Here is a 20,906-nt window from a genome sequence, read left to right as displayed (position 1 = left end):
TGTTTAAAAATTATAAAATGTTTGGGCCAATTATAATGAACTGTAATTTTATGAATAACAATGAAGCATATAATGATATTTTAAAAAATTGTAAATATAACAAATTTATCATAGTTCATTAGTGATAGTCCAATATTAATCAATGAATTTTTATATATTTGCAATCTTTAAAATGTGTATTATGACAAATTTCTATATTTGCGATCATTCTAAATATTTATTTATCATTATTTTTTTTACCAAAGACATCCATCAAAATTGACAAATATTTTCAATGAAATTTTCATAAAATCAACTAAAAATATAGAAAAAAGGAAAAATAATTTCTTTTTTAGTCTCCAAATTTTGATTAATATGTTTGTTTGGGTTTGAGTTTTAAAAATATATATTTTTCATTCCCAAATTTATAAACATGGAGCCATTTGATTAATGAATTTTCGAAATCGGTTTAAAAGATTTTACTAGTATTTTTTATTTGATTTTTTGAAATATAAGTGTATTACGCTTTAAATTAGAAAAAATAATTAATTATTTGAGACATCTTTTAGAAAAACAGAGAATAGATTTTGAACCTCACATACTAAATATTAAATAAGCCTATCAAAAGACTCAATAAGTCTATTCTTATGAATTTGTAAAGTTCTAAAACTGTTAAAACACACTTTCTTCCCAACAAAAAAGGTAATTTCCCCCCCCCCCCCCCCCCAAAAAAAAAAAAAAAATAGAAATCGTCTAGCAAACTGGGAGGGGAGGTTATTTGGTCATCCAATTCCTCCGTGTAAACGGAGATTGTCTATTTCCTGATTCCCAAGCTACCGCGGTATACTTCCGATTTGATATAAATACAATCCCTTGCGTCCACTCCCTAAACAAGAAATTCGCAGAAGATCATACATACCCTTCAAATTTCTCTCTAAATTTCCGGCAGCATTTTCTGAATCCCAACGTCGACTGGCAGTAGCTGTTTGTCCCTCAAATCTGTCTCTAAATAACGATCAATCTCCTCTTCCTCATACAAATTCACATTACAACTCCTGCCGGCACCAATATGATGCTCAGAATTCGCAGTAGAGATGGTCTGGAGCGAGTCGCTGTGGAGAACCCACACATCACAATCGCTCAACTCAAAGCAATAATTCAATCCCAGCTCAAAATCCCAATCCACAACCAAACCCTTTCCGCTAACCAAAATATTCTATTGGCAAAGACTCAGGATGATCTTTCCAAATTCACTGACATGTCTAATCCTAATACCTACCTCTCCTCGCTTAATTTGTCCCATGGGTCTATTGTCTTTCTCGCCTACGAGGGCGAGCGCACTGTTGCTGGGCCTACTGTCCATCCCGCCGGATCTTTTGGCCGTAAAATGACTATGGATGATCTAATTGCTAAGCAGATGCGGATCACTCGTCAAGAAAACCCGCACTGTGAATTGGTTTCTTTCGACCGGGATTGCGCCAATGCTTTCCAGCATTATGTTAATGAAACGCTAGCCTTCGCTGTCAAACGTGGGGGGATGATGTACGGAACCGTGTCACCAGAAGGCAAGGTCGAGGTAGATTTCATATATGAGCCGCCACAGCAAGGGACTGAGGATAATTTACTGTTTTTCCGAGATCACGATGAGGAAAGATTGGTGGAAGCAATCGCAGTTGGGTTGGGAATGAGGAAAGTTGGGTTTATATTCACGCAGACGATAAGTCAGGACAAAAAGGACTACACCTTATCCAATAGGGAAGTACTCCAGGCGGCTCAGTTTCACTCGGAGAGTGAGTTGAAGGAGTGGGTGACAGCAGTTGTGAAGTTGGAGGTGAACGAGGATGGGGGTGCTGATGTTCATTTTGAGGCTTTTCAAATGAGTGACATGTGTATTAGATTGTTTAAGGAAGGTTGGTTTGAGACGGATATTGGAGAGGATTTTGATCCCAAGCTCTCCAAGATGAAGAAGGACGTTGTTGTTGGTGTCAAAGACACTAGAGATGTTGACAATGATTTTTTCCTGGTCGTCGTTAAGATTTTCGACCATCAGGTTCGTGGACCCTTTATTGTGTCGAACTGTGTGTGTTTTCTCTTCAAATAATGACTCATAATTGCATTCATTGAAATTGTTTCCACTGAATTCTCGGATTTTTGTAAATCTTCTTTGTATATTGCTTCTTTTACACATTTGACGTAACCGGGATATCATGATTGAAAGTGAATAGTCTACTTGCTTTGTGAATGTGGCTATTGGCCGGAGCGTAAGAGTTGGAGGTTTAGGTGTTGTGTATTTTCCATCTTCTTAGGGTCAGAATATTGGGTAACAATTTTTGGAAATATCAATTTTGTAACTCGTTTATTACATATTTGCTATTTATTCTACAATAACAGGTTTAATAGATAACTCGGATCAAGTAAGATATAAATGTTGCTTCTATTTTCTCTCTAAGTTCTTCGTTCTTGTGAACCATGGGCCAAGTTGGACCTTCAATGTTGTTTCCAGCTCAAGTTACCAAGGCTTAGACTCCCTTCTACGCTTTTGTCCACATCTAGATTGGTCAAGAATGAAAATTACATTTTTAAAATTCACTAGTTGCTGCCTAGCTCTCCTTTTTCTTTTCCATTCTCGCTCACCCTTGAAATTGAATTCCTGAGCTCCATAATGATGGTATTTACAATGGGAAAAAGCTTCTTAATTCTTTCTAGTATAACATGTTATCTCTTGGGATCTATTGTGTTTTTCAGGCTTCTTTTTCGTACAAAAATTAACTGTACATTTGTGTTTTATGTTTCTTCACCTTTTTTGTCTTCTTAGGAGCTGCTTGATTGTGTATGTTCAAAAAGTTCATATTAGGGTTACCAGCAAGGAGGAGCTGGAGTACTTCCCTGTTGCTTTTCTTTTCTTTCCTTGTCTACTAAGTAAATTTTGTTGCATTAATTGTTCACGGTGATGTTCTTATTACCGATGGCACTAAGGTGTTGTTTACTAGTTATTATATCAGTCTTGTCTCTCAATGTCTATATTGTTAAATAATGCATTGGCTAACCAATTGTTTCATGTCGAGCTCCTTAATCTCTATAGGGAAAATAAAATGTCATATGATGGTGAAAATATGGAAACTTTGGCCATCCCTTCTGTAGAGGGGAAAGCAATGTTAGCCTCATGGATGAGGGTCTTGCTAAATACATCAAAGAGGCTTGTATCTCCTCCAATTAATTCCATCTCAATAATGATGATTAGAGGGCTTATTTCTTCGACTCTTAATAGGTCTTTTTTGTTATATACTTGTTATAAAAATCGTTATTGGTTTCCTATTAAGCCCAAAGATATTTTGTGGACTCAAGTTCCAAAAGGACTCGAAGCTCTAAGAAGACGAAGTTTTGTTTTCTCAAGATTTTCTTTTTCCTGCTTCTGGCATGGTGTTCTGTTTGGATAATTTTGGTTTTCTGAGAGAGCGTGAATGGGTTAATCAGGCTTTTGCTTAATGGTAACTTAAATCAGCAGATATGAAAGAAGCTTCCATGTTCTATTCTGATGCAAGGAGTATGTGTTTTATGTTGTGCTGACAATGAATTCCAAAGTCTTTTGTTCTCCCATTGTCCATATGCTTTGGCTTCTTGGCGTTCAATGTTCCATCAGTTGCCCCCCTTCCTATGACTTTCGAAATAATTTATTCCAGTTTCTCATCAGTTCAGTTCTCCGTCTTCAAACATACCTTCCCTGAGGCTTCAGATCCATAGACACAAACTGGTGTTGCTGGTAACAGCTTCCATTAGCTTTTCTTTTCTTTCCTTTCATATTTGCAGCTACTAAAAAGTTTCCTCCTAATGACCGATGATCCTACTTTGAGGATCCAACCTTTGATGTGCCAGATATCTTTAGCTCATTTACACTGCTTGTCTTTGAACGCAGGCAGATTACAAGAAATTCTCCCCTCACTCACAAACCAAATTTTCTGTGCTGATATTTTTTGCTGGCCTTTGTACTTTTCAATTTCTTTTCTACGCGTACTGTGAACAAACTCAACCTTGGGCCGCTTTATAATCTTTCTATCTTGTCTCTTATATGGGATTCTTCCTTTCTTGCTGTCGTTGCACCATCCTGATCATCAACCTTCCTGGTATTGTCTTTCTTGCCATATGGCACACTTGATTTTGTTATGGACTTCTGCCTCTTTGTCTTTGCCAACCTAATCTCTCTCCCTCTCTCTTTTTAATTGTGTATTCTTCACCTTTATTTCTCCAAAACTTTGCACCGTTGTGTCTCACACAGATTGAAATATCAAATACATTTACTCTAGTTGATTCTTCAATTGATCCATTTCTTTTTATAAATCTTCAATATCTCTTAACGTAAATTAGCCTCTAACTCTATATCCGACTCCATGATCAGAAATAAATTACACTATATCAATTAATTGAATCCAAATATGCTAAAAAAGTATAAAAGGTAACAAAGTTGTAAGATAACCAAGTAATTCAAGGTATTTGGACCTCCTTCATTTAACCATACTCACTTAAAGCTTAGCCAACTTAATTTGTTCATGCCCTCATTTTTTCTAATCCCCTCTATTTATAACACACTCTACCATCTTCTCACCTGATTATCAATATACTCTTTTGACCTCTCGTTTTCTTGGTGGGATGGGGAGTGCAAGCTTGAAGGAAAAGGAAAAACTTTGTTTTTCTCAAATGGTAGCACTTCTAGAAAGAATATTAACAGCTCTTTGGGGAAGGGCGGTAAAGAGAAAATATGGGGTTGATTCTCCAAAAGACGTGAAAAACAAGACAAATTTGAGAGGTTTGTTTAGTCCTTGGAAGGTGATAGCTAAAAACTCAGATTTCTTTTGGAAAAACGTTAGTTTTAACTAGGTGATAATGACCATATTTTAGGAAGACTGGCATGTTAATCTGGCACCTTACAAAAGTTGGTCCCAGTTTGCAACAATATAATTTAGGCTATGATCTTTAAGGGGCTGTTGGTGTTTACACCAAAAAGCACGTTAAAAATAAGATTAATCAAGGATGTCTATTTGGCCATGTAAGAAAATAGAGAACTTTTGGAAAAAAGTGATTGATTCTTAGATTTAGGGAGGTGTCCGTTTTCCTTCATTTTTTCTGTATGAAAATTCTTGTGAAAACAAGTACTTAAAAAGGTTAAATTCTTCCTTTGGACGGTTAATCAGGTGCAAAGAAGATAACTCCACCTTAACATTTTTCCTGTGATCCTATTACTTGTGCCGACTGCAGGAGTGAGGGATCAGTTCCTCACGTTTAACTTCACTTCAGCTTCGGCAAAAAAGTCTGTAACTACTTTGGTAACTTATTTGGTCTTAAATGGTGTTACCCACCGGTGTTAGATCAAGGGCTGGTGGAGTTTTAGTGTTGTGGACAACAAAGTAATGTAATATGTTTTGGTTCCTTTACTTACTGTACTCTGTTTTTGCAGTTTATTTTTCGTTCCAGCTTTTGTTCTTTTATTTAGGAGGCTTATCTGTTTTTACTGGAGGGCTCACCCACCTTCTTTGTATAACTAGTATCCCCTCTTCATCTTGAAAGGATCATTGAGTAAATTTATCTTCTTTGTTTAGACCACAAAGGCTGTTTTGTGGCTAATATAGAAGGAAAGAAATGTTGGAATTTTGTAGACACATACAATTTCTTTAATTATTTTTTGTGACTTTCTACAGTTCACGGCTTCCAATTGGAGTAGCCAAATACAATTTTTTTTTTTTTGGTAATTGGAGACTCTTATGAATTTTAATGTTTCTCTTTGGATGTTGGTGACGGTCCCTTTTTTGATTAATATGCTAGGTCTAGGTCATATTTTATTAGATTGGAGTCCTTTTCTCTAGGGTGTTCCCTTTTTGTGGGCTGGCTTTTCTTTCCATTGTTTTATGCCTTTGTATTCTTTCAATTTTTTCATTAAAAGTTGGTCTTCAGAACGGAAAAAAAACAGTTGTTTTCTAATTACTCCACCGGCTCACCTTGCTCATTAGTTTTCTGTTTCTTAAGAAATAGAAAATAAAAAACTGTTATACCCTTAATATCCCAATAGCACTCCTAATTCTATTCTGGTAGCATCCCTCTCATGCTGCTAGTGTATTGGTTTGATCTTTCATGTTTCTTTCAGTGTGTGTGCCAAGTATCCTGCTATGTGTTTGAGGGTTTAATGCCTGTTTGATGTGATTATGAAGTTGGATGTGAATCGGCCAACAATTGTAACATTTCTAGTAGATGTGAAGGGTAATGTGCTTTCCTAGCGAGAATTGGCCCAAATTTAAATATACAATTGTGCTTGATGAATAATATGAAAAGAGGAAAAAAGAACTGCAGACAAGTCGAGTATTCTTTATTTTTCTAACTTGATACTTCAATACAAAAAAGGTAGAAAATTTTAAAGTTGGCCGCTTAAAACTGATGTTGATGAGAACTTTGTACTGCAGGGTCCACTTTCGACGACATTTCCTATTGAAAACCGAAATGTTCCAGTGACCATGAAGGCATTGAAGAATCACCTAGACCGTTCAAAAGGGCTTCCGTTTGTGAAGCGAATTTCCGATTTTCATTTGCTGCTGTTACTATCTAGGGTGTTAGACGTGAGCTCTGACGTTCCTGCACTGGCTGAGTGTGTTCAGACCCAGACAGCCGTACCTGAAGGTTACAAAATATTAATCGAGTCTATGGCAAGTGCTGCTTGATATACATAGTGTCAACTAAGACTGGTTACAGGAACTTGTTCTTGATTCTCAATTACTTTCTATCGTCTCTTTTATCAACTTAGAGATTGTAGTTATTTTAATGTATTGTCATCTGAAAGTGGTGTTGTGATAACTTATGTCATAACAAAATGGCTTCCATAAAAAGTCTTGTCTTTGACTAAAACTTCACGAGCAATGCTATCTATGGAGTTTTGGTCTCAAAACTTTGAATTACTTAACTTATTGTTAAAATGGGTTTTTTCCATCTAAAATTTTTGTTTGTATAAAAATTTTCTTTTTCTACAGAACTAGATAAAAATATGAAACACAATGATTTCCCTTACTTTTGGTAAGTTGTTGTTTACAGTTCATACATTGGTTTTGGGGTCCAATTTTAACCGTTATATATATAAAAATTTGATGGTTCAATTTTCTTTGATGGTTCAATTTGTTTAGTATTACAAAATTGTGGATATTTGTGTTGAACCTCTCCTAGAGTGGATGATCATGCAAATTATAATGAAATTTTTATTGTTACAAATTTAAGAGTGCACTTAAGGCAATTGTGCAATTTTTTCTTTTGAGAAACAAAACAATGTGCATGTCTTTGTTAGAATATTTAGTATTAATAATTTTACTTTATGCTATTTACATTGTTTAGGTTTTAATGTTTCAATATGTAATACAAAACTAGGGTTGAGCATGACAGAACAAACAAATCAAGTTGACTTACAAGAATCGATCGAACCGAGGTGGTTGGTCGAAGATAAGGAGAGATTCCGGTGTTGGAAAAAATTTCAAACCAACATTTTCTAAAATTTTAAAGGTTTAAACTGAGATAAACAGACTCTGATTGGATGATCTTCACACCATAGCAATACACAAATTGTTCCAACAAACTTCAGTTTTTTTTCTTTTGTTTTATGATCTTATTCCATTTTGTCGTTAACTACTCATGCTTTCCAACTCTTATTTAATTTCAAATAATTTTGTTTACATTTGAATTCTTAAAAAGGCCCCTTAAACATAGGTTAAATTATAAAACATGTCTATAAACTATGTAGTTTGTGTCAAAAAAAACTCTTACTAATGCAATACTTAAAAAATCATAAATACCATTGAACTTAAGAAGAGGTAAAAAAAAATAAAAAAAAACTCTATTGATTCAAATTTTACACCAATTTCCTTATCAACCAAAATAAAAACATGAATCTTAAGTTAAAACCTTAGTCTTAGTCTTAATTTTACTTGATTACTAACACATAATGGTAGATCATGAACACAACTAATCTCTATAGTTAATGTTGTAATTAACGTAAAGTTAATTGTCAAATAAAAAATGTATTTGATTTGACTAATCATCGTTTTAGTACGTTTTAAAGATAAATTTTTATTGTATAATTTTATGTTGTAATCTATGTTTAAAATATCGATATTAATGGATACATAGAATCTTAATTTACAAAATTCCTATTCTGGATATCTTTAGAAAAATTATAAAAAATTTAAAAAATAAATTTCAAATTTCAAATAAGTAAATATATATATTTTTATGTTAGTGTCATTTTAGGTTTATTTTTTGTGGTTCATACCATTTTTAAAAAATGTAATGGAAATATTGATTCAACTACATCTACGAAAATGTGAACATATTAATTAAAATTAGATTAATAAGAACATTATTTTTTATTTTTTTAAATTTAAAGGTATTTAGGCATCTTTTAAAATTTAGAAAATGTAGGACATCTTTTAAATTTACGCAAACCTTCAAATTTACGACATATTTTATAATTTAGGCTACAAAATAAAACCGTCCTACAGCTGGAAGATATTTAAACCGTCAAGTCTATTGAAATAACACGACTGACGGAAGGGGGACGTGGCGGCCCAATGCCAGGAAGATGGAGGCGAAGTAAGAGATCCATGGCTCAGGTCGACGTTCACGCTCATATTCCTTCCCTACTTCCGCTTACCACATCTCGCAAAGGTATTTCAAATGCCATTTCCTGCTGGTACTGCGATTACAAGATCACCTCGTTCAACGAACTTATTTTCCAATTTGGACGAAGGCATGCCAGGTTTCTCTTTCAATTTCCCACGCCTTTTTTGATGTTTTTGTTCGTCGAGCAATCTGTTATTATTATTTTTTACTGTTTGTTCAGCAGTATCGTTATCTTTTTTCTATTAGACTCATCCGATGCCGAATTGTTTGCTTATTTGTTTTACATTTGCGTAATACATTGCAGGGCTCTGAGAACATGGTTCTCGATTGGGATTGGTTTCTCTCTTGCCGCTCTTGCTGTTGTTGCCACGGTTTATGCCGACGCTTTCTTTTTGTTGTTTATTCTATATATAGTTTTAAAAACTATCTTGTTATCCTATGCTTTCTTTTCCATTTTTCAAACAACAATCTAACTCGACATGTCCAAAAAAAAATAGAGATAGCTGGGTCATAATAGGAGAAATAAACGAGGCAGTCACACGGAAATGATCACAAGAAGCAACACTTTTCTTATTGAAAAAGTGTTCAAGAATCAGCCTACATATATAGGTGGCAATGGCTACAGCTGAAGCGGGACAATTTACTCCAAATTAGTTATATTACAACAAAATGGAAGCCCATCAGCTGGATGCCTTAATATCCCCTGAAAGCCAATGTCTGAATCTTCTCAAACACGAAGTTTCTCAAGGAGAGTTAGAAAAGGTCGATCTGACAGTGGCTTGGTAAATATATCAGCTACTTGTGGCTTGATCTGTTGCTGGGAGATGATGAACAATGAGTTTATGAAATTAATGACCAATCCTATATGTTAAGTCTGAGAAGACAATATAGGATTGACACTAAGATGAACCACTATCAAGTTATCATACCATACTATGGGCGACTTGGAATGAGAAATATGTTCTTTAAGCAAAAGATAGCCAAATTAACTCTAAAGCAGCAATCTCCCTGCAATCAGTAAAACGCAACAAGGATAGACAAGGAGGAAATTTCCTGTTGATTATTTCCTTTATCATTAATATTTTCATTGTATTTATGATATATTTGTGTGTTTACTTTCTCCTTATCTGTATTTCCTAATTTGTATCGGGTATTTCTTCTATTTAAGAATACCCTTTTCTTTCTAAGAGAAATAAGATAAAAACACCTTTTTAAACATGGTATCAGAGAAGAAATTGCATTGAAACCCTAAAAACCCTAATTTTCTCAAAAGCTAAAAAACCCTAGTTTGTGCTGCCATTGCTGCCTCTGATCTCCATCGTCATCGCTGGTTCTTCAGAGCTTGTCGGCCACCGCTTCTCTATCGGAATCGCTGCTTGGGCTTAGCTCTTTTTTTTTGCGGGTCTTTTAAGGTTTTGCTTCTTTCTGCCGGTCGGTCAAGTCTGAGCCACATCTTCCATGTCTAGCCACATTCCGCTGCCGGTTACCATCCTCCGCTACTGCTGCAGATTTCTCTTTATTGTTATTATTGAAAGCAATTAACACCAACACGAGGCTTACGTGGAAACCTGAGAATCAGTAGAAAAACCACGATATTTTTATTTTTTATTATTTTTTGATGATTTACAAAGGTACAATAAGGGAGATTAAATAGAGCATAAGACAAAAGGAAAAAAGGATTTATGATAAACTTTTCATAAATAATTTTTTCCATAAACACCCTAAGGGCCAAGCCAACAAATTCTAACACTCCCCTTCAAGTTGGGACGTAAATATCAATGAGACCCAACTTGCTAACACAAAAGTTAAAGTCTGGTTTGAGAAGCCCCTTGGTGAGAACATCAGCAACTTGTTGGCTCGAAGGGATGTACGGAATGCATATGCTCCCACTATCAATGAAATGCCGATCAATCTCAGCATTTTTAGTTCTATCATGTTGAACTGGGTTGTTATCAATACTAATAGCGGCTTTATTATCACAAAAGAGCTTCAATGTAGTCTTACATTCTTGATGAAGATTAGACAGGACTTTCTGGAACCAAATTTTCTCACATATTCCCAAACTCATAGCTCTGTATTCGGCCTCAGCGCTGCTCTTGGCCACAACACTTCTCTTATTGAAAAAGTGTTCAAAAAATTTGATTGACATACTCTAAAAAAATCAGGAACAACTTTAGAAGTTCGTGGATTAGTATCCCTAGAGAATGGGAAAAGGTGGTTGAGTTGGTAACTTTCAAAACAGGGAACGGAAGGAGAGTAGCTTTCTGGACAGATTCATGCTCTTAAATATTAGTTTCCACATCTATTCAGATTAGCTCAGCAGCCTAATGATTCAGTTGCTGCCCACTGCGATTATGTCACTAATTCTTAGCCATTAGTATTTCGAAGATTGCTAAAAGGTAAAGAAATTCAAGATTTCCAAAGGCTTTTAACACTCATATCCTAGAAAGGTCTAACAGACTTGGATGATAGGAGAGTTTGGTCATTAGAATCCTCGGGCCATTTTTCAATTAAGTCCCTTTCGAAGCGCCACTCTCATTCTTCACCTTTGGAAAAAGAATACTTTAAAGCACTTTGGAAAACCAACGGTCCAAGGAGAATAAATGTCCTGGTTTGGATTATGGCAGTGGGTTCTCTAAATTGTTCTGAGACTATGCAAAGGAAGCTTCCAATATGCATTTACTACCTTCAATGTGCCCCCTTTGCTTGGAAAACAATGAGCTCCTAATACACTTATTCATTTTCTGTCCCTTCTCATCTAATTGTTTGTTTAGCATATTTTCATTGCGGGGCCTAATTTATCAGAAAAACCTTTTCTAATTTGGGTTGATTTGATAAAAACGCTTCTAACTGAGATTTTGTTTGAACATAACCAAAGCATCTTCCATGATAGAAAAAGGGATTAGGTTGACATTGTAGACAATTCTAAAAGAAATGCAACAGCTTGGTATTCTTCAAATGCAGAATTCAAAGAACACTCCATATAGGATATCTGCCTCAATTGGACTGCCTTCATATGAAGAGATTCAATGTAGTTCCCCCCTGATTGCTAGTTCAGAATTTGTGCTTTTGTAGTTTTGACGGGTTTTAATATGTATTTCTACAATTAAGTTTTTACTTTTCAGCCTTGCTTCTGTCTACCGTAGGTAGCTTATATTGTTATTTTGGGTGTTGACTTTGCTCTTTTCATGACCTTAGTATTGTTCTTGTATTTTGGATATCATGAGTGTGCCATGGGGATGTCAATCTAGTTGAGATGTTCAGGTGCACCTACTGATCCCCTTTCTCTCTCTCATTTCTACGCTTCTCTATCATTCTCAATGTATAACTCTCCTGTACTTTGAGTTTATTAATAGTAAAGAAGCTTATCTCCTTTAAAAAAAGGTACAAAGAGGTAGACTTTTTGTCAACAACAGATCTTGCCTAGTCTGAGTATGCCTCAATGGTCTTTTTGTCTGTCTTTTTAAAGATCAACCCTTTACCAAGTGTCGTGTTCAAGTATCTCAGAATTTCTTTTGACAACTTCCATATGCTCCTCATAGGGAGCCTGCATAAATTGGCTGACAACACTCACAACAAAGGAAATATCCGAACAAGTATGGGATAAGTAAATCAATTTACCCATGAGGCGCTGATATTATTCTTTTTCAACTGAAACTTGATCATCAGAGTTTTCTTGTTTACAGTTGAATTCAATAGGAGTGTCAACAAGACAACATCCCAATATACCTGTCACGGTTAGCAAATCAATGGTGTATTTTCTCTGAGCATGAAGATGCCTTCTTTAAATCTAGCCACTTCCATTTCAAGGAAATATTTCAGATTTCCCAAATCCTTGATTTCAAATTTATCACCAATTCTCTGCTTGAGTTGATTGATCTCTGCCTGATCATCTCTAGACAAAATAATGTCATCCACATAAACTATCAGAACTGCAATCTTCTCTGTCTTGGAAACTTTTGTAAATAAAGTATGATCAGAGTGTCCCTGACTATATCATTGGGACTTGACAAAGGTAGTGAATCTGTCAATCCATTCTCTGGATAACTATTTCAAACCTTATAGGGATTTCTGGAGTTTACAAACATGCTGACCAAATTGAGCTTCAAATTCAGGCGGGGGACTCATGTAGACTTCCTCCACTAGGTCTCCATTTAGTAATGCATTCTTAATTTCCAGTTGGTATAGAGGTCAATCTTTGTTCACGGCAACAGATAGCAGGATTCTAAGAGTATTCAACTTAGCAACAAAAGAAAAGGTTTCTAAATAATCAATACCATAAGTTTGAGTACATCCCTGTGCAACTAACCTTGCCTTGTGTCTGTCAAGAGTTCCATCAACTTTGTATTTGAGGGAGAACACTTTGCATCACATTGTTTTGTGTCCCTTGGGTAGAGCACAAATCTCCCAAGTTTTATTCTTTTCAAGAGCCTTCATCTCTCTTGTTGGTTCCCTCCTTTCGTAACAAAAGTCCTCCATTTCATCAACCCTTTCGTGTACTCTTGTTTGAGGAAACTGAGTTCTGGAAGTCTGATTCTTCCATTCTCTCCAACTAGGTAGGGATCTGACCCTTCTAACCTTGTATTGAACTATGACAACATTCTTTCATTCAGGACACTTCAAAACAGTGCAGATATTTTTCAGTATTATGGGAGAGTCATGACTTGCTGTAAAAGCTCTAAACTGTGGAGAGAGATTATCATAGGAAATATAGTTGCAAATGGGATGTTTAGTATAAGACCTGGTACCTTTTCTCATTAATGAGAATGTCAAGAGAGGGATCATACTCATCAATATTAGAGAAGGGGCAGTAGGATAGACATTTATGTTGTCATTATCCTTCCAAGTTCACCAAGAGCATTTTTTAACTCAATCAAGCTCCAAATTGATTCTTACAGTTCACTCTGATCTCTATTTCTATGGACGATTGTGTTTGAAATAGGTTTCCTATGAAAAAACTAAACTCCCAGATGGGTTTGTTTTGCTCATTTCCTATGTAATTTGTCTGTGTTCTATTCTTTTTTTATTTCCCTTTTAGAGTTAGAGTTTGTATCTTTTGAGCATTAATTTATTTTTAGAGAAGTTACTTTTGTCGTTAAAAACCCCAAAAAAAAGAAAAAAAAGAAAAAAAGAAAAAAAGAAAAAAAGAAAAAAAGACAGGAAAAGAAAGACGACTAACACCTGACTGTGCTAGCAAGCTAAGAGAAAGCAATTACTGCAATAACTTTTATTATTAAGTGTGCTATTTGCTGTTTGTCTGGGCAAGTAATTTTCTTTTCTTGTACTAGTTTATGTTCGTAACTAACTTAATTCTTTATTTTTCCAGGTTCTCTTTCGGGAAACTAAAATCATCATGCATATTTTTGTCAATAGCAATGTGATTCGTGGACTTCCTATTTCCTGTTCCTCGTTATTTGGTCTTCCTTCGTTGGTTCATATACAATATCTTTCAAAATTTTGTTCCATTATCACTAGAATTACATCTCATTTTTCAATTTCTCTGTGCTAATGTGCCGTACCTGGTTCTCATTACATTTTTTCTTCTACGCTAGATTTCCAGCTGTAGTTTTTTCCCTGCTGGTGCTGGATACATAATTATCTCCACCTTAATATCTGTAGCTTTTCATGAATTTGGTCATGCTGCTGCTGCTGCAAGGTGTGTTCCTTTTCTACATCATCAATTCTGATTTTTGTTTCTTTTCAATTGACATTTATTTAACAGTGTGCGTTAATTTAACTAATTTGTATCAGATGTAATACCTGGAAAATCAGATGATCTTTATTTTAGATCTCACAATGTAGTGGACTAGATTATCATTCCTCACTCTGGAAACTTTACGTGGATGGCAGTGAGGGCGTGAAATTGGAGTATGTTGCTGTTTTTATTGCACTCCTTTTCCCTGGTGCTTTGGTGGCTTTCAATCATGATGCACTGCAGGATTCATCATGCTTCAGTGCTCTTCGTATCTACTGTGCTGGTATTTGGCACAACACAGCTGTAAGCTCAAATTGTGTTATTGGCTGGCTGTTTCCTTTTGCTTAATCTCCATTCTAGTTCAGGACATGGGTCTGACTGTGATTGCTTCAGTAGTTTTCTATCTTAGAAAAGATATGTCTAATTGTGCATTGTCTCTCTAGCTTTCTGCAGCTTCTGGATTGATATTATTCTTCCTGCCACTGATTCTGTTTCCTCTTTACATACATGGCCAAAGTCCCATGGTACGTCAACATTTTGTATGCATCAAATTATTTCATAAAGTCAAATGAAGAATTTTACTTTTCATTTTCCTCTCTTGACTGAATCCTATAAATTGTGATAGGTTCTGGACGTTCCTTATACTTCGCCATTGTCTAGTTATTTGTCCCATGGTCATGTAATTCTGTCATTGGATGGCATGCACGTTCACAGTGTGGATGATTGGATCAATCTATCGGCTGAAATAAGTGAATTAACATTTCAAAATGAAACTCATTCCAGGCTTGGTGAAAACAACCTAATGGCCAATGGCAGAAGAGGATATTGTTTTCCAAATTTTATGTTGAAGGAAAGCAATAAAGTTCAGTTCACACATGATCAAGCAACTTGTTTTGGCGACTTTACTTCTTTTACATCTATTCCTTGTGTTAGTTCTACTGGTTTAATTGATGGTTATACAGAAGATAACAATTCTAACCGCAAAGAAGGGATATATTGCTTGAATGTCAATGATGTTATGAAGCTTAATAAGTGCTCTAGTTGGGATAAAGCAGTAATCAATGATAACACTAGCTCCTGTATGTGTTCACGGGTAAGCACTTGACCTTTGGTGAGCATTATGCACTTTTGCAAGTTCTCTTTGTTGGCTTTATCTTGTCACCATTTTTTTAAAACTCTAATTCGCAGGATGAAACTTGCTTAAGTCCAGTTCAAATGCCTGGTTTAGTATGGGTTGAGATTACATATCTAAACCCCTATTCCTCAGATTGTTTCTATTCCAGAGAATATCCACTCCCAAGTTCAAATTGTAGTGGAACTTTTATTTTTGTTGGTGATGTGGTCTCAATGGCGCGCTCTATTCAGCTGACCATGTACCGACCACGATTTGATTTTCATTTTGCTACATATCTTCCGGATGTACTTGAAAAGATTTTATCGTGCTTATTTCATACCTCTCTTGCACTAGCCCTTCTCAACAGTTTGCCGGTAAGTTCTAATTCACCATTTTATAAGCTGTTTTCATATTTATTTCATGGGGATAATGTCAAATGAGGTTTAGGATTTAGTCTATTCTTCAAATGACGTGCTTTGCAGAATTTTTGTGGATATATCTGCAGTTTGGAGTTTTGGAATTTTGTAAATATTGTTGATGAAGCAATAGCTTCCCCTTTTATCTTTACTTGGATGAAGTTTCTATCAATCTCTGCATTCTGTGTTGTGATGAACACAATCTTTTCAATATTGATAGCGACTTGATTGGCGCAATAAGATTTCTTTAGGAATCTGAATTCATAGGAGATCCTTTTTAGTTAATATTTTCCATTTCCGCTAAACCATAGTATGAAATTTCACTTTGGCACTTCTCCTGGATGCCAAAGTTTCCTCTTGCTCCTATACTAGTTTCCCCAAACAATAGGTCATGTGAAACCTCCAATTTTCTTTCAACTTCAAAATCAGCCTAACTGGCCATTGTTACAACTTTATATATAGGCTGGACAGTGGCCTAATGGCATAATTAGGCCATTTAACCATTTTCGGATAGTTATTTCAGGGAGTTCAATTATGCATTTTGGGCATCGTTGGGTTTTCCCTTTTTCTTATTTTTCTTAACAGTTCACTGTCGGTTCAACACTCAAACTGAGCCAAACCAAACTGATTACACCCCTATCACGCAACATCGATCTCCATTGTGATTTGTGAACTGCTTGTAACTTATACCTTCTCCTATCATGTAGAAATAGATTATGATAGCTGCGAAAACCTTGTTGTCACAATTGATCTGTGCAGGTGTCTTTTGGAACAATTTTAACCCAAAAACTGTGCCAAGTTGCCAACCGATCAAAAATCAATCAAACCAACTTTGGTCAGTCAGTTTCATTTGTTGGTTTTCTATTTTGAAAAAACGACAGTTGGTCGGTCGGTGAGCCCAAAAAGGACTCAACAGCTGGTTGACCAATCTATATATACATGTAAAAAGGTGCACACCAGCTAGTTTGAAACCGCAGGCTACTTCTAGTAGGTAATCATTGCTTATTTACTTTTAATATTTTCCCAATTCTTTCGTCACTTTCTCTCCCTCCAATGTTTCATCTTCCTTTTTGTCCTCTCTTCATTTTTTTTCCTTCCCAAGTTCATCTTCATTTTTCTCTCTTCCTCCATTCCATCTTCTCTCTTCTTCTGATAATTTTTCTCTTCTTTGGATTTCTCCTGAACAACATTGTTGTCCAACTCCATGGAGTCATGGAGCAACAGTTTTTTATGTCTTCTTCCTCATTTCCCTCTGTCTTTTTTCTTTTGAAAACGAGACGAGCTTCTTTATTATTAATAAACTCAAAGTACAAGAGAGTTATACATTGAGAATAATAAAGAAGCCTAGAAATGGGGAAGGATCAATAGGTGCACCTGGACATCGGTTGACACCCCCATAGCACCCTCACCATATCCAAAATACAAGAACAATAGCAAGATCATGAAAAGACCGAAGTAACGTCCAAAATAACAATATAAGCTACCTACAGTAGATAGAAGCAAAGCTGAAAAGTAAAATTTTAACGATAGAAATATATATTAAAGCCCGTCAAAACTACAAAAGCACTAATTCTGAACTAGGAATTGGGGGAAACTGCATTGGATCTCTTCAGATGAAGGCAGTCTAATTGAGGCAGATATCCTGTATGGAGCAATCTTTGAATTTTGCATTTGAAAACACCAAACTGTAGTGTTTTTTTAGAATTGTCTACGATGTCAACCCAATCCCTTTTATAGAAGCGCTTTTATCAAATTAACCCAAATTAGAAAAATTCCTTTTTTTTAATAAATAGGGCCCCTCAATAATTGGAACACATTGGTACTTAGCGAACCATCAAAGACCCAAGTTGTCTTGAGCATAGAAAATATGCTAAACCAACGATTAGATGAGAAGGGACAGAAAATGAATAAGTGAATTAGGAGCTCACCCTTTTTCAAGCAAAGGGGGTTCACTGAAGGCAACAAACACATATTGGGAAGCCTTTATCTTTCTACTACAACAAACCTGCCAATTGAACGATGATCACTCCTAAAAATATCTTTTAGTACTTGTACTTCCACAAATTTCATGTACTTTTAAATTATGATTCAACAAGAGCTTAACTCAACTGGCATCCAAGTGTACTAGTAATCATGGGGTTTGTGATTCAAATTCTCCTACCTCAAGTTCCGTACTAAAAAATATTTTTATTTTATTTTCTACTTCGCCATCGCTAAATTTCGTCCAACAAAAAGTAGATTTTTCAAAATCGTTTTGTTTTCTTTTGTATTTTATTTTGATTTTTTAATCATAAAAAAAAGGTAAAGAAAAGAAAACCAGAGGTTGATTTTTCATAGTAGTGTACTTCTAGCCCCTTCCATTTCGATATACACTTCAACTTGAATATGATCATGTTCAGAAAAAATAGATACCTGAAGTTTCCCTGTAAAAGAATCCAAGATTCTATACACAACTTCATAATGAGTGGGTCCAGGTGAATGCATATGACTAGTCTAACCATACTTACAGCAAATGTTGTATTTGGACGTTTGTTAGATGAATAAGTTTGTCTATCCAAATCTTTGCTATTTGCCTTTGTCATTTACTTTAGCTTTTGCAAATAGTAACTTATATTTGGTTTACTAGGAGTTTCTAATGTCTGTCAATCGAGTAAACATGCTTATTGAAGTAGATCAATAACAACTAAAATACTCTTCTTAAATCTCATAAGCTTCATCCCTAAAAATGTACTTTAAGTTTCTCACATTTTTTATCTGAAACTTGCTTGCAAAATTGTTCTCGAGATCATCAAAACCTTCTTTCATTATTACATGTGAGAATAATATCAACAATATGAGAGCTTAGCTCTTATTTTGATTACATGCATTCACCTAAATTCACTCACTACGAAGTTATATATGAACCAGAGTTTAGCTCAACTAACATCTTTATATATGCCGAGGACCAACAATTCCATGGTTTGAACCCCACCCCCAACAATTTATACTAAAAAAATTCATCAATATATGTTTTAAAATAGTAGATCTTTGTCTTCCGGGATTCTTCAAAGAAAATGGAATGACTGTTTTGACTTTGAAAGTATCTATAGCACTGACTGCTTTTTCAAAGCATGAATCAAGTTATTTATTTTAAAGATTATTACTCATTGTGTATTTTTATAGGTATATTGTTTAGATGGTGAATCTATCCTGGAGATACTTATTTTCCAACTCACCTCATTGAGCCCGAGGAACAAGGAAAAAGTTCTTCGATCTTTTCTGATAGCAGGGACACTCATCTCAATCTTTTTACTGCTGAGGATTTTCTTCCATTTATTAATCAGCTGATGGTAATCTGTAACAGTGATGTTTTGTTTTGGTTTATCTTGAGCATTGTAGGTTGCTACTAATTTCTAACTGCATTGGTCGTAAAGTCGTTTTATGATTTGTATATATAAGTTAGCTATGTTTCTCCATTAAAGTTCTTCCTAATCTAGTAGCACCTCAAGCTCTTTTTCAGCCGTTAAAAGTTCAGGACCCCAATACCTCCTCAAGGGACTCTCATACGAGCACAAACCTCAGCCTCTTTTCTCTTGATAGGATTTTTGAGAGAGTTGTTAACCCTTTCTTTTTGTTTCTTGGAATCTTGGAGAGATGATAACCCTTTCCTTGTTTCAGCAAGAAAGCCACTTTTAACAAAATTTTATCCTATCCTAGAAAATAACACCATCTCTTCTAGAGCCACCCCAATGCTCATTTTAACAACTTTTTTGCAATCCTCAAGACGAGCCCAACTCTCTTCAAACTTAGCAACCTAGCGAACTTTTTTTTGTAATCGACTTCTTGAAGGATCCAAAAAACGATTAGAGCAATGAAAATTTAGATGGCTGACCTTTAAAAACTTGAACTTACATACCATTGAGTTTTTTAACCAAAAAAACAATCGAGTCTTTCTTTGATGTGCAGACCATAAAAGAGTTAAAAAAGGAAAGATAATAGTTGAGCAATATTCTTGGGTTAGCAAGAAAAAATAAGTGAAATGAATTAGAATAGGTTGTATTGTTGGGTTGTTTAAAATGACTTCAGAAAAATATGTTCTTTGAAAATGCATTTTCATTTAAATATTTTTTCTAAACTCATAAGATAAAATTGCATGTGTGAATATTTTTTTTAAAGTCTTTATGTAAAAATTTCTTTTATCATTTTTTTTCTAATTATGAATAGAAAGGGTGGGGTGAATGTGATATTTGTAGAATATAAGTGGAGGAGAGGTAATGGCGTGGTTGGTTTTCTGATGTATTAACCGTCTTACAAAGGGAATATGCGGAATCTAGAAAAGTTGGATAGGGACAAGCAGGATCATATAATATGAGAACTATGAGGAGATAAATGGGACAATCCAAAAGGAAAAGAAGATACATTGAACCTAGACAGGCAAATGGTGGGTTTTAAGGAGAAGAAGAAAAGGGAGAGAGGGCATTCTGAAATCTGAAGTTGGAGAAAATGGGAGTACTGAAATCGGGTGGTGTTGAGTCGGTAAGCCTGGGGAGGAGGAATGAGGAGCTGGAGAAGGAATTGGAGGCGAGCCAGGAAAGAGAGCTGGTTATGAGGGAGGAGCTCAGAAGGGTTTGTGAAAGGCTAAAGGTGGCAGAGGAGGCGGAGGAGAGGCTTTCGTTACAGCTTGGGGAGCTCGAGGCAGAAGCTCTAACCCAGGCACGTGATTACCACCAACAAATCACATCGTTGATGAACCAGCTCTCCCACGCTCATAAACTGCTGCAAGCTGCCTCCATCGCCTCCTTTACTTAGAACACAAACTTAACCCGATATGTTGGAGGCCCTTTTTCCCCTCCTTCAGTACTTCATCGAGTCGATGTAATTCAATCTCTTACTACCAAATCCAATAGTTGTATCACTTTTCCGCTGCTTAAAACTTTTGATTGATTCAGGCAAACAAAATTCAATGATAAAATGTATTGAGTTTTTTGTTCCGGTAATTTGAAGTCTAAACTTCAGCTCTTCTATTCTTTCTTTCTTTCTTTTTTTTTTTTTTTTTAATTCCGTTCAACGATTTTTAACC

The 20,906-nt window shown here is 35.4% G+C and overlaps 3 protein-coding genes across 8 annotated transcripts; all 3 read left to right on the top strand.

Annotated features, from left to right (window-relative positions):
• The first annotated feature begins 624 nt into the window (after positions 1-624).
• Positions 625-6,904, top strand: LOC103483000 (NPL4-like protein 1). Its single transcript, XM_008439438.3, has 2 exons — positions 625-2,029; positions 6,426-6,904. The coding sequence occupies exons 1-2, from the start codon at positions 1,049-1,051 to the stop codon at positions 6,678-6,680; spliced, it is 1,236 nt and encodes a 411-aa protein (XP_008437660.1). The 5' UTR covers positions 625-1,048; the 3' UTR covers positions 6,681-6,904.
• A 1,595-nt stretch (positions 6,905-8,499) lies between these two features.
• Positions 8,500-20,823, top strand: LOC103482997 (membrane-bound transcription factor site-2 protease homolog). Of its 6 annotated transcripts, none has more exons than XR_007823584.1 (10): positions 8,500-8,758; positions 8,927-8,993; positions 13,949-14,053; positions 14,175-14,278; positions 14,473-14,620; positions 14,761-14,841; positions 14,943-15,410; positions 15,506-15,805; positions 16,607-16,838; positions 19,010-19,243. XR_007823584.1 is itself a non-coding variant. In XM_008439431.3 (10 exons), the coding sequence occupies exons 1-9, from the start codon at positions 8,571-8,573 to the stop codon at positions 19,172-19,174; spliced, it is 1,626 nt and encodes a 541-aa protein (XP_008437653.1). In that variant the 5' UTR covers positions 8,502-8,570; the 3' UTR covers positions 19,175-19,176; positions 20,143-20,823. The 6 variants fall into 6 exon arrangements, 4 of the variants coding, with proteins under 4 accessions (XP_008437654.1, XP_050945960.1, XP_008437653.1 ...); XR_007823585.1 differs by lacking the exon at positions 16,607-16,838 and adding an exon at positions 20,143-20,823 and having other exon boundaries at positions 8,501-8,758; positions 19,023-19,176; XM_008439431.3 differs by lacking the exon at positions 16,607-16,838 and adding an exon at positions 20,143-20,823 and having other exon boundaries at positions 8,502-8,758; positions 19,010-19,176.
• On the top strand, positions 20,184-20,823 carry LOC103482998 (protein RESPONSE TO LOW SULFUR 2-like). Its single transcript, XM_008439437.3, has one exon. The coding sequence runs from the start codon at positions 20,330-20,332 to the stop codon at positions 20,633-20,635; it is 306 nt and encodes a 101-aa protein (XP_008437659.1). The 5' UTR covers positions 20,184-20,329; the 3' UTR covers positions 20,636-20,823.
• Positions 20,824-20,906: the final 83 nt, after the last annotated feature.

This window comes from Cucumis melo, chromosome 9 (assembly GCF_025177605.1).
Source record: "Cucumis melo cultivar AY chromosome 9, USDA_Cmelo_AY_1.0, whole genome shotgun sequence".
Lineage (NCBI taxonomy): Eukaryota > Viridiplantae > Streptophyta > Magnoliopsida > Cucurbitales > Cucurbitaceae > Cucumis > Cucumis melo.
Note: the sequence above shows the minus strand (reverse complement) of the source record. Positions and strands in the feature narration are given on the sequence as shown.

Excerpts from the sequence above, each read along its gene's own strand:
- LOC103482998 (XM_008439437.3), top strand. The coding sequence starts at position 20,330 with ATGGGAGTACTGAAATCGGGTGGTGTTGAGTCGGTAAGCCTGGGGAGG.
- LOC103483000 (XM_008439438.3), top strand. The coding sequence starts at position 1,049 with ATGATGCTCAGAATTCGCAGTAGAGATGGTCTGGAGCGAGTCGCTGTG. Across the intron at positions 2,030-6,425 it reads TTAAGATTTTCGACCATCAG|GGTCCACTTTCGACGACATT; the intron begins GTTCGTGGACCC and ends TTTGTACTGCAG.
- LOC103482997 (XM_008439431.3), top strand. The coding sequence starts at position 8,571 with ATGCCAGGAAGATGGAGGCGAAGTAAGAGATCCATGGCTCAGGTCGAC. Across the intron at positions 8,759-8,926 it reads TTTGGACGAAGGCATGCCAG|GGCTCTGAGAACATGGTTCT; the intron begins GTTTCTCTTTCA and ends AATACATTGCAG. Across the intron at positions 8,994-13,948 it reads CTCTTGCTGTTGTTGCCACG|GTTCTCTTTCGGGAAACTAA; the intron begins GTTTATGCCGAC and ends TTATTTTTCCAG.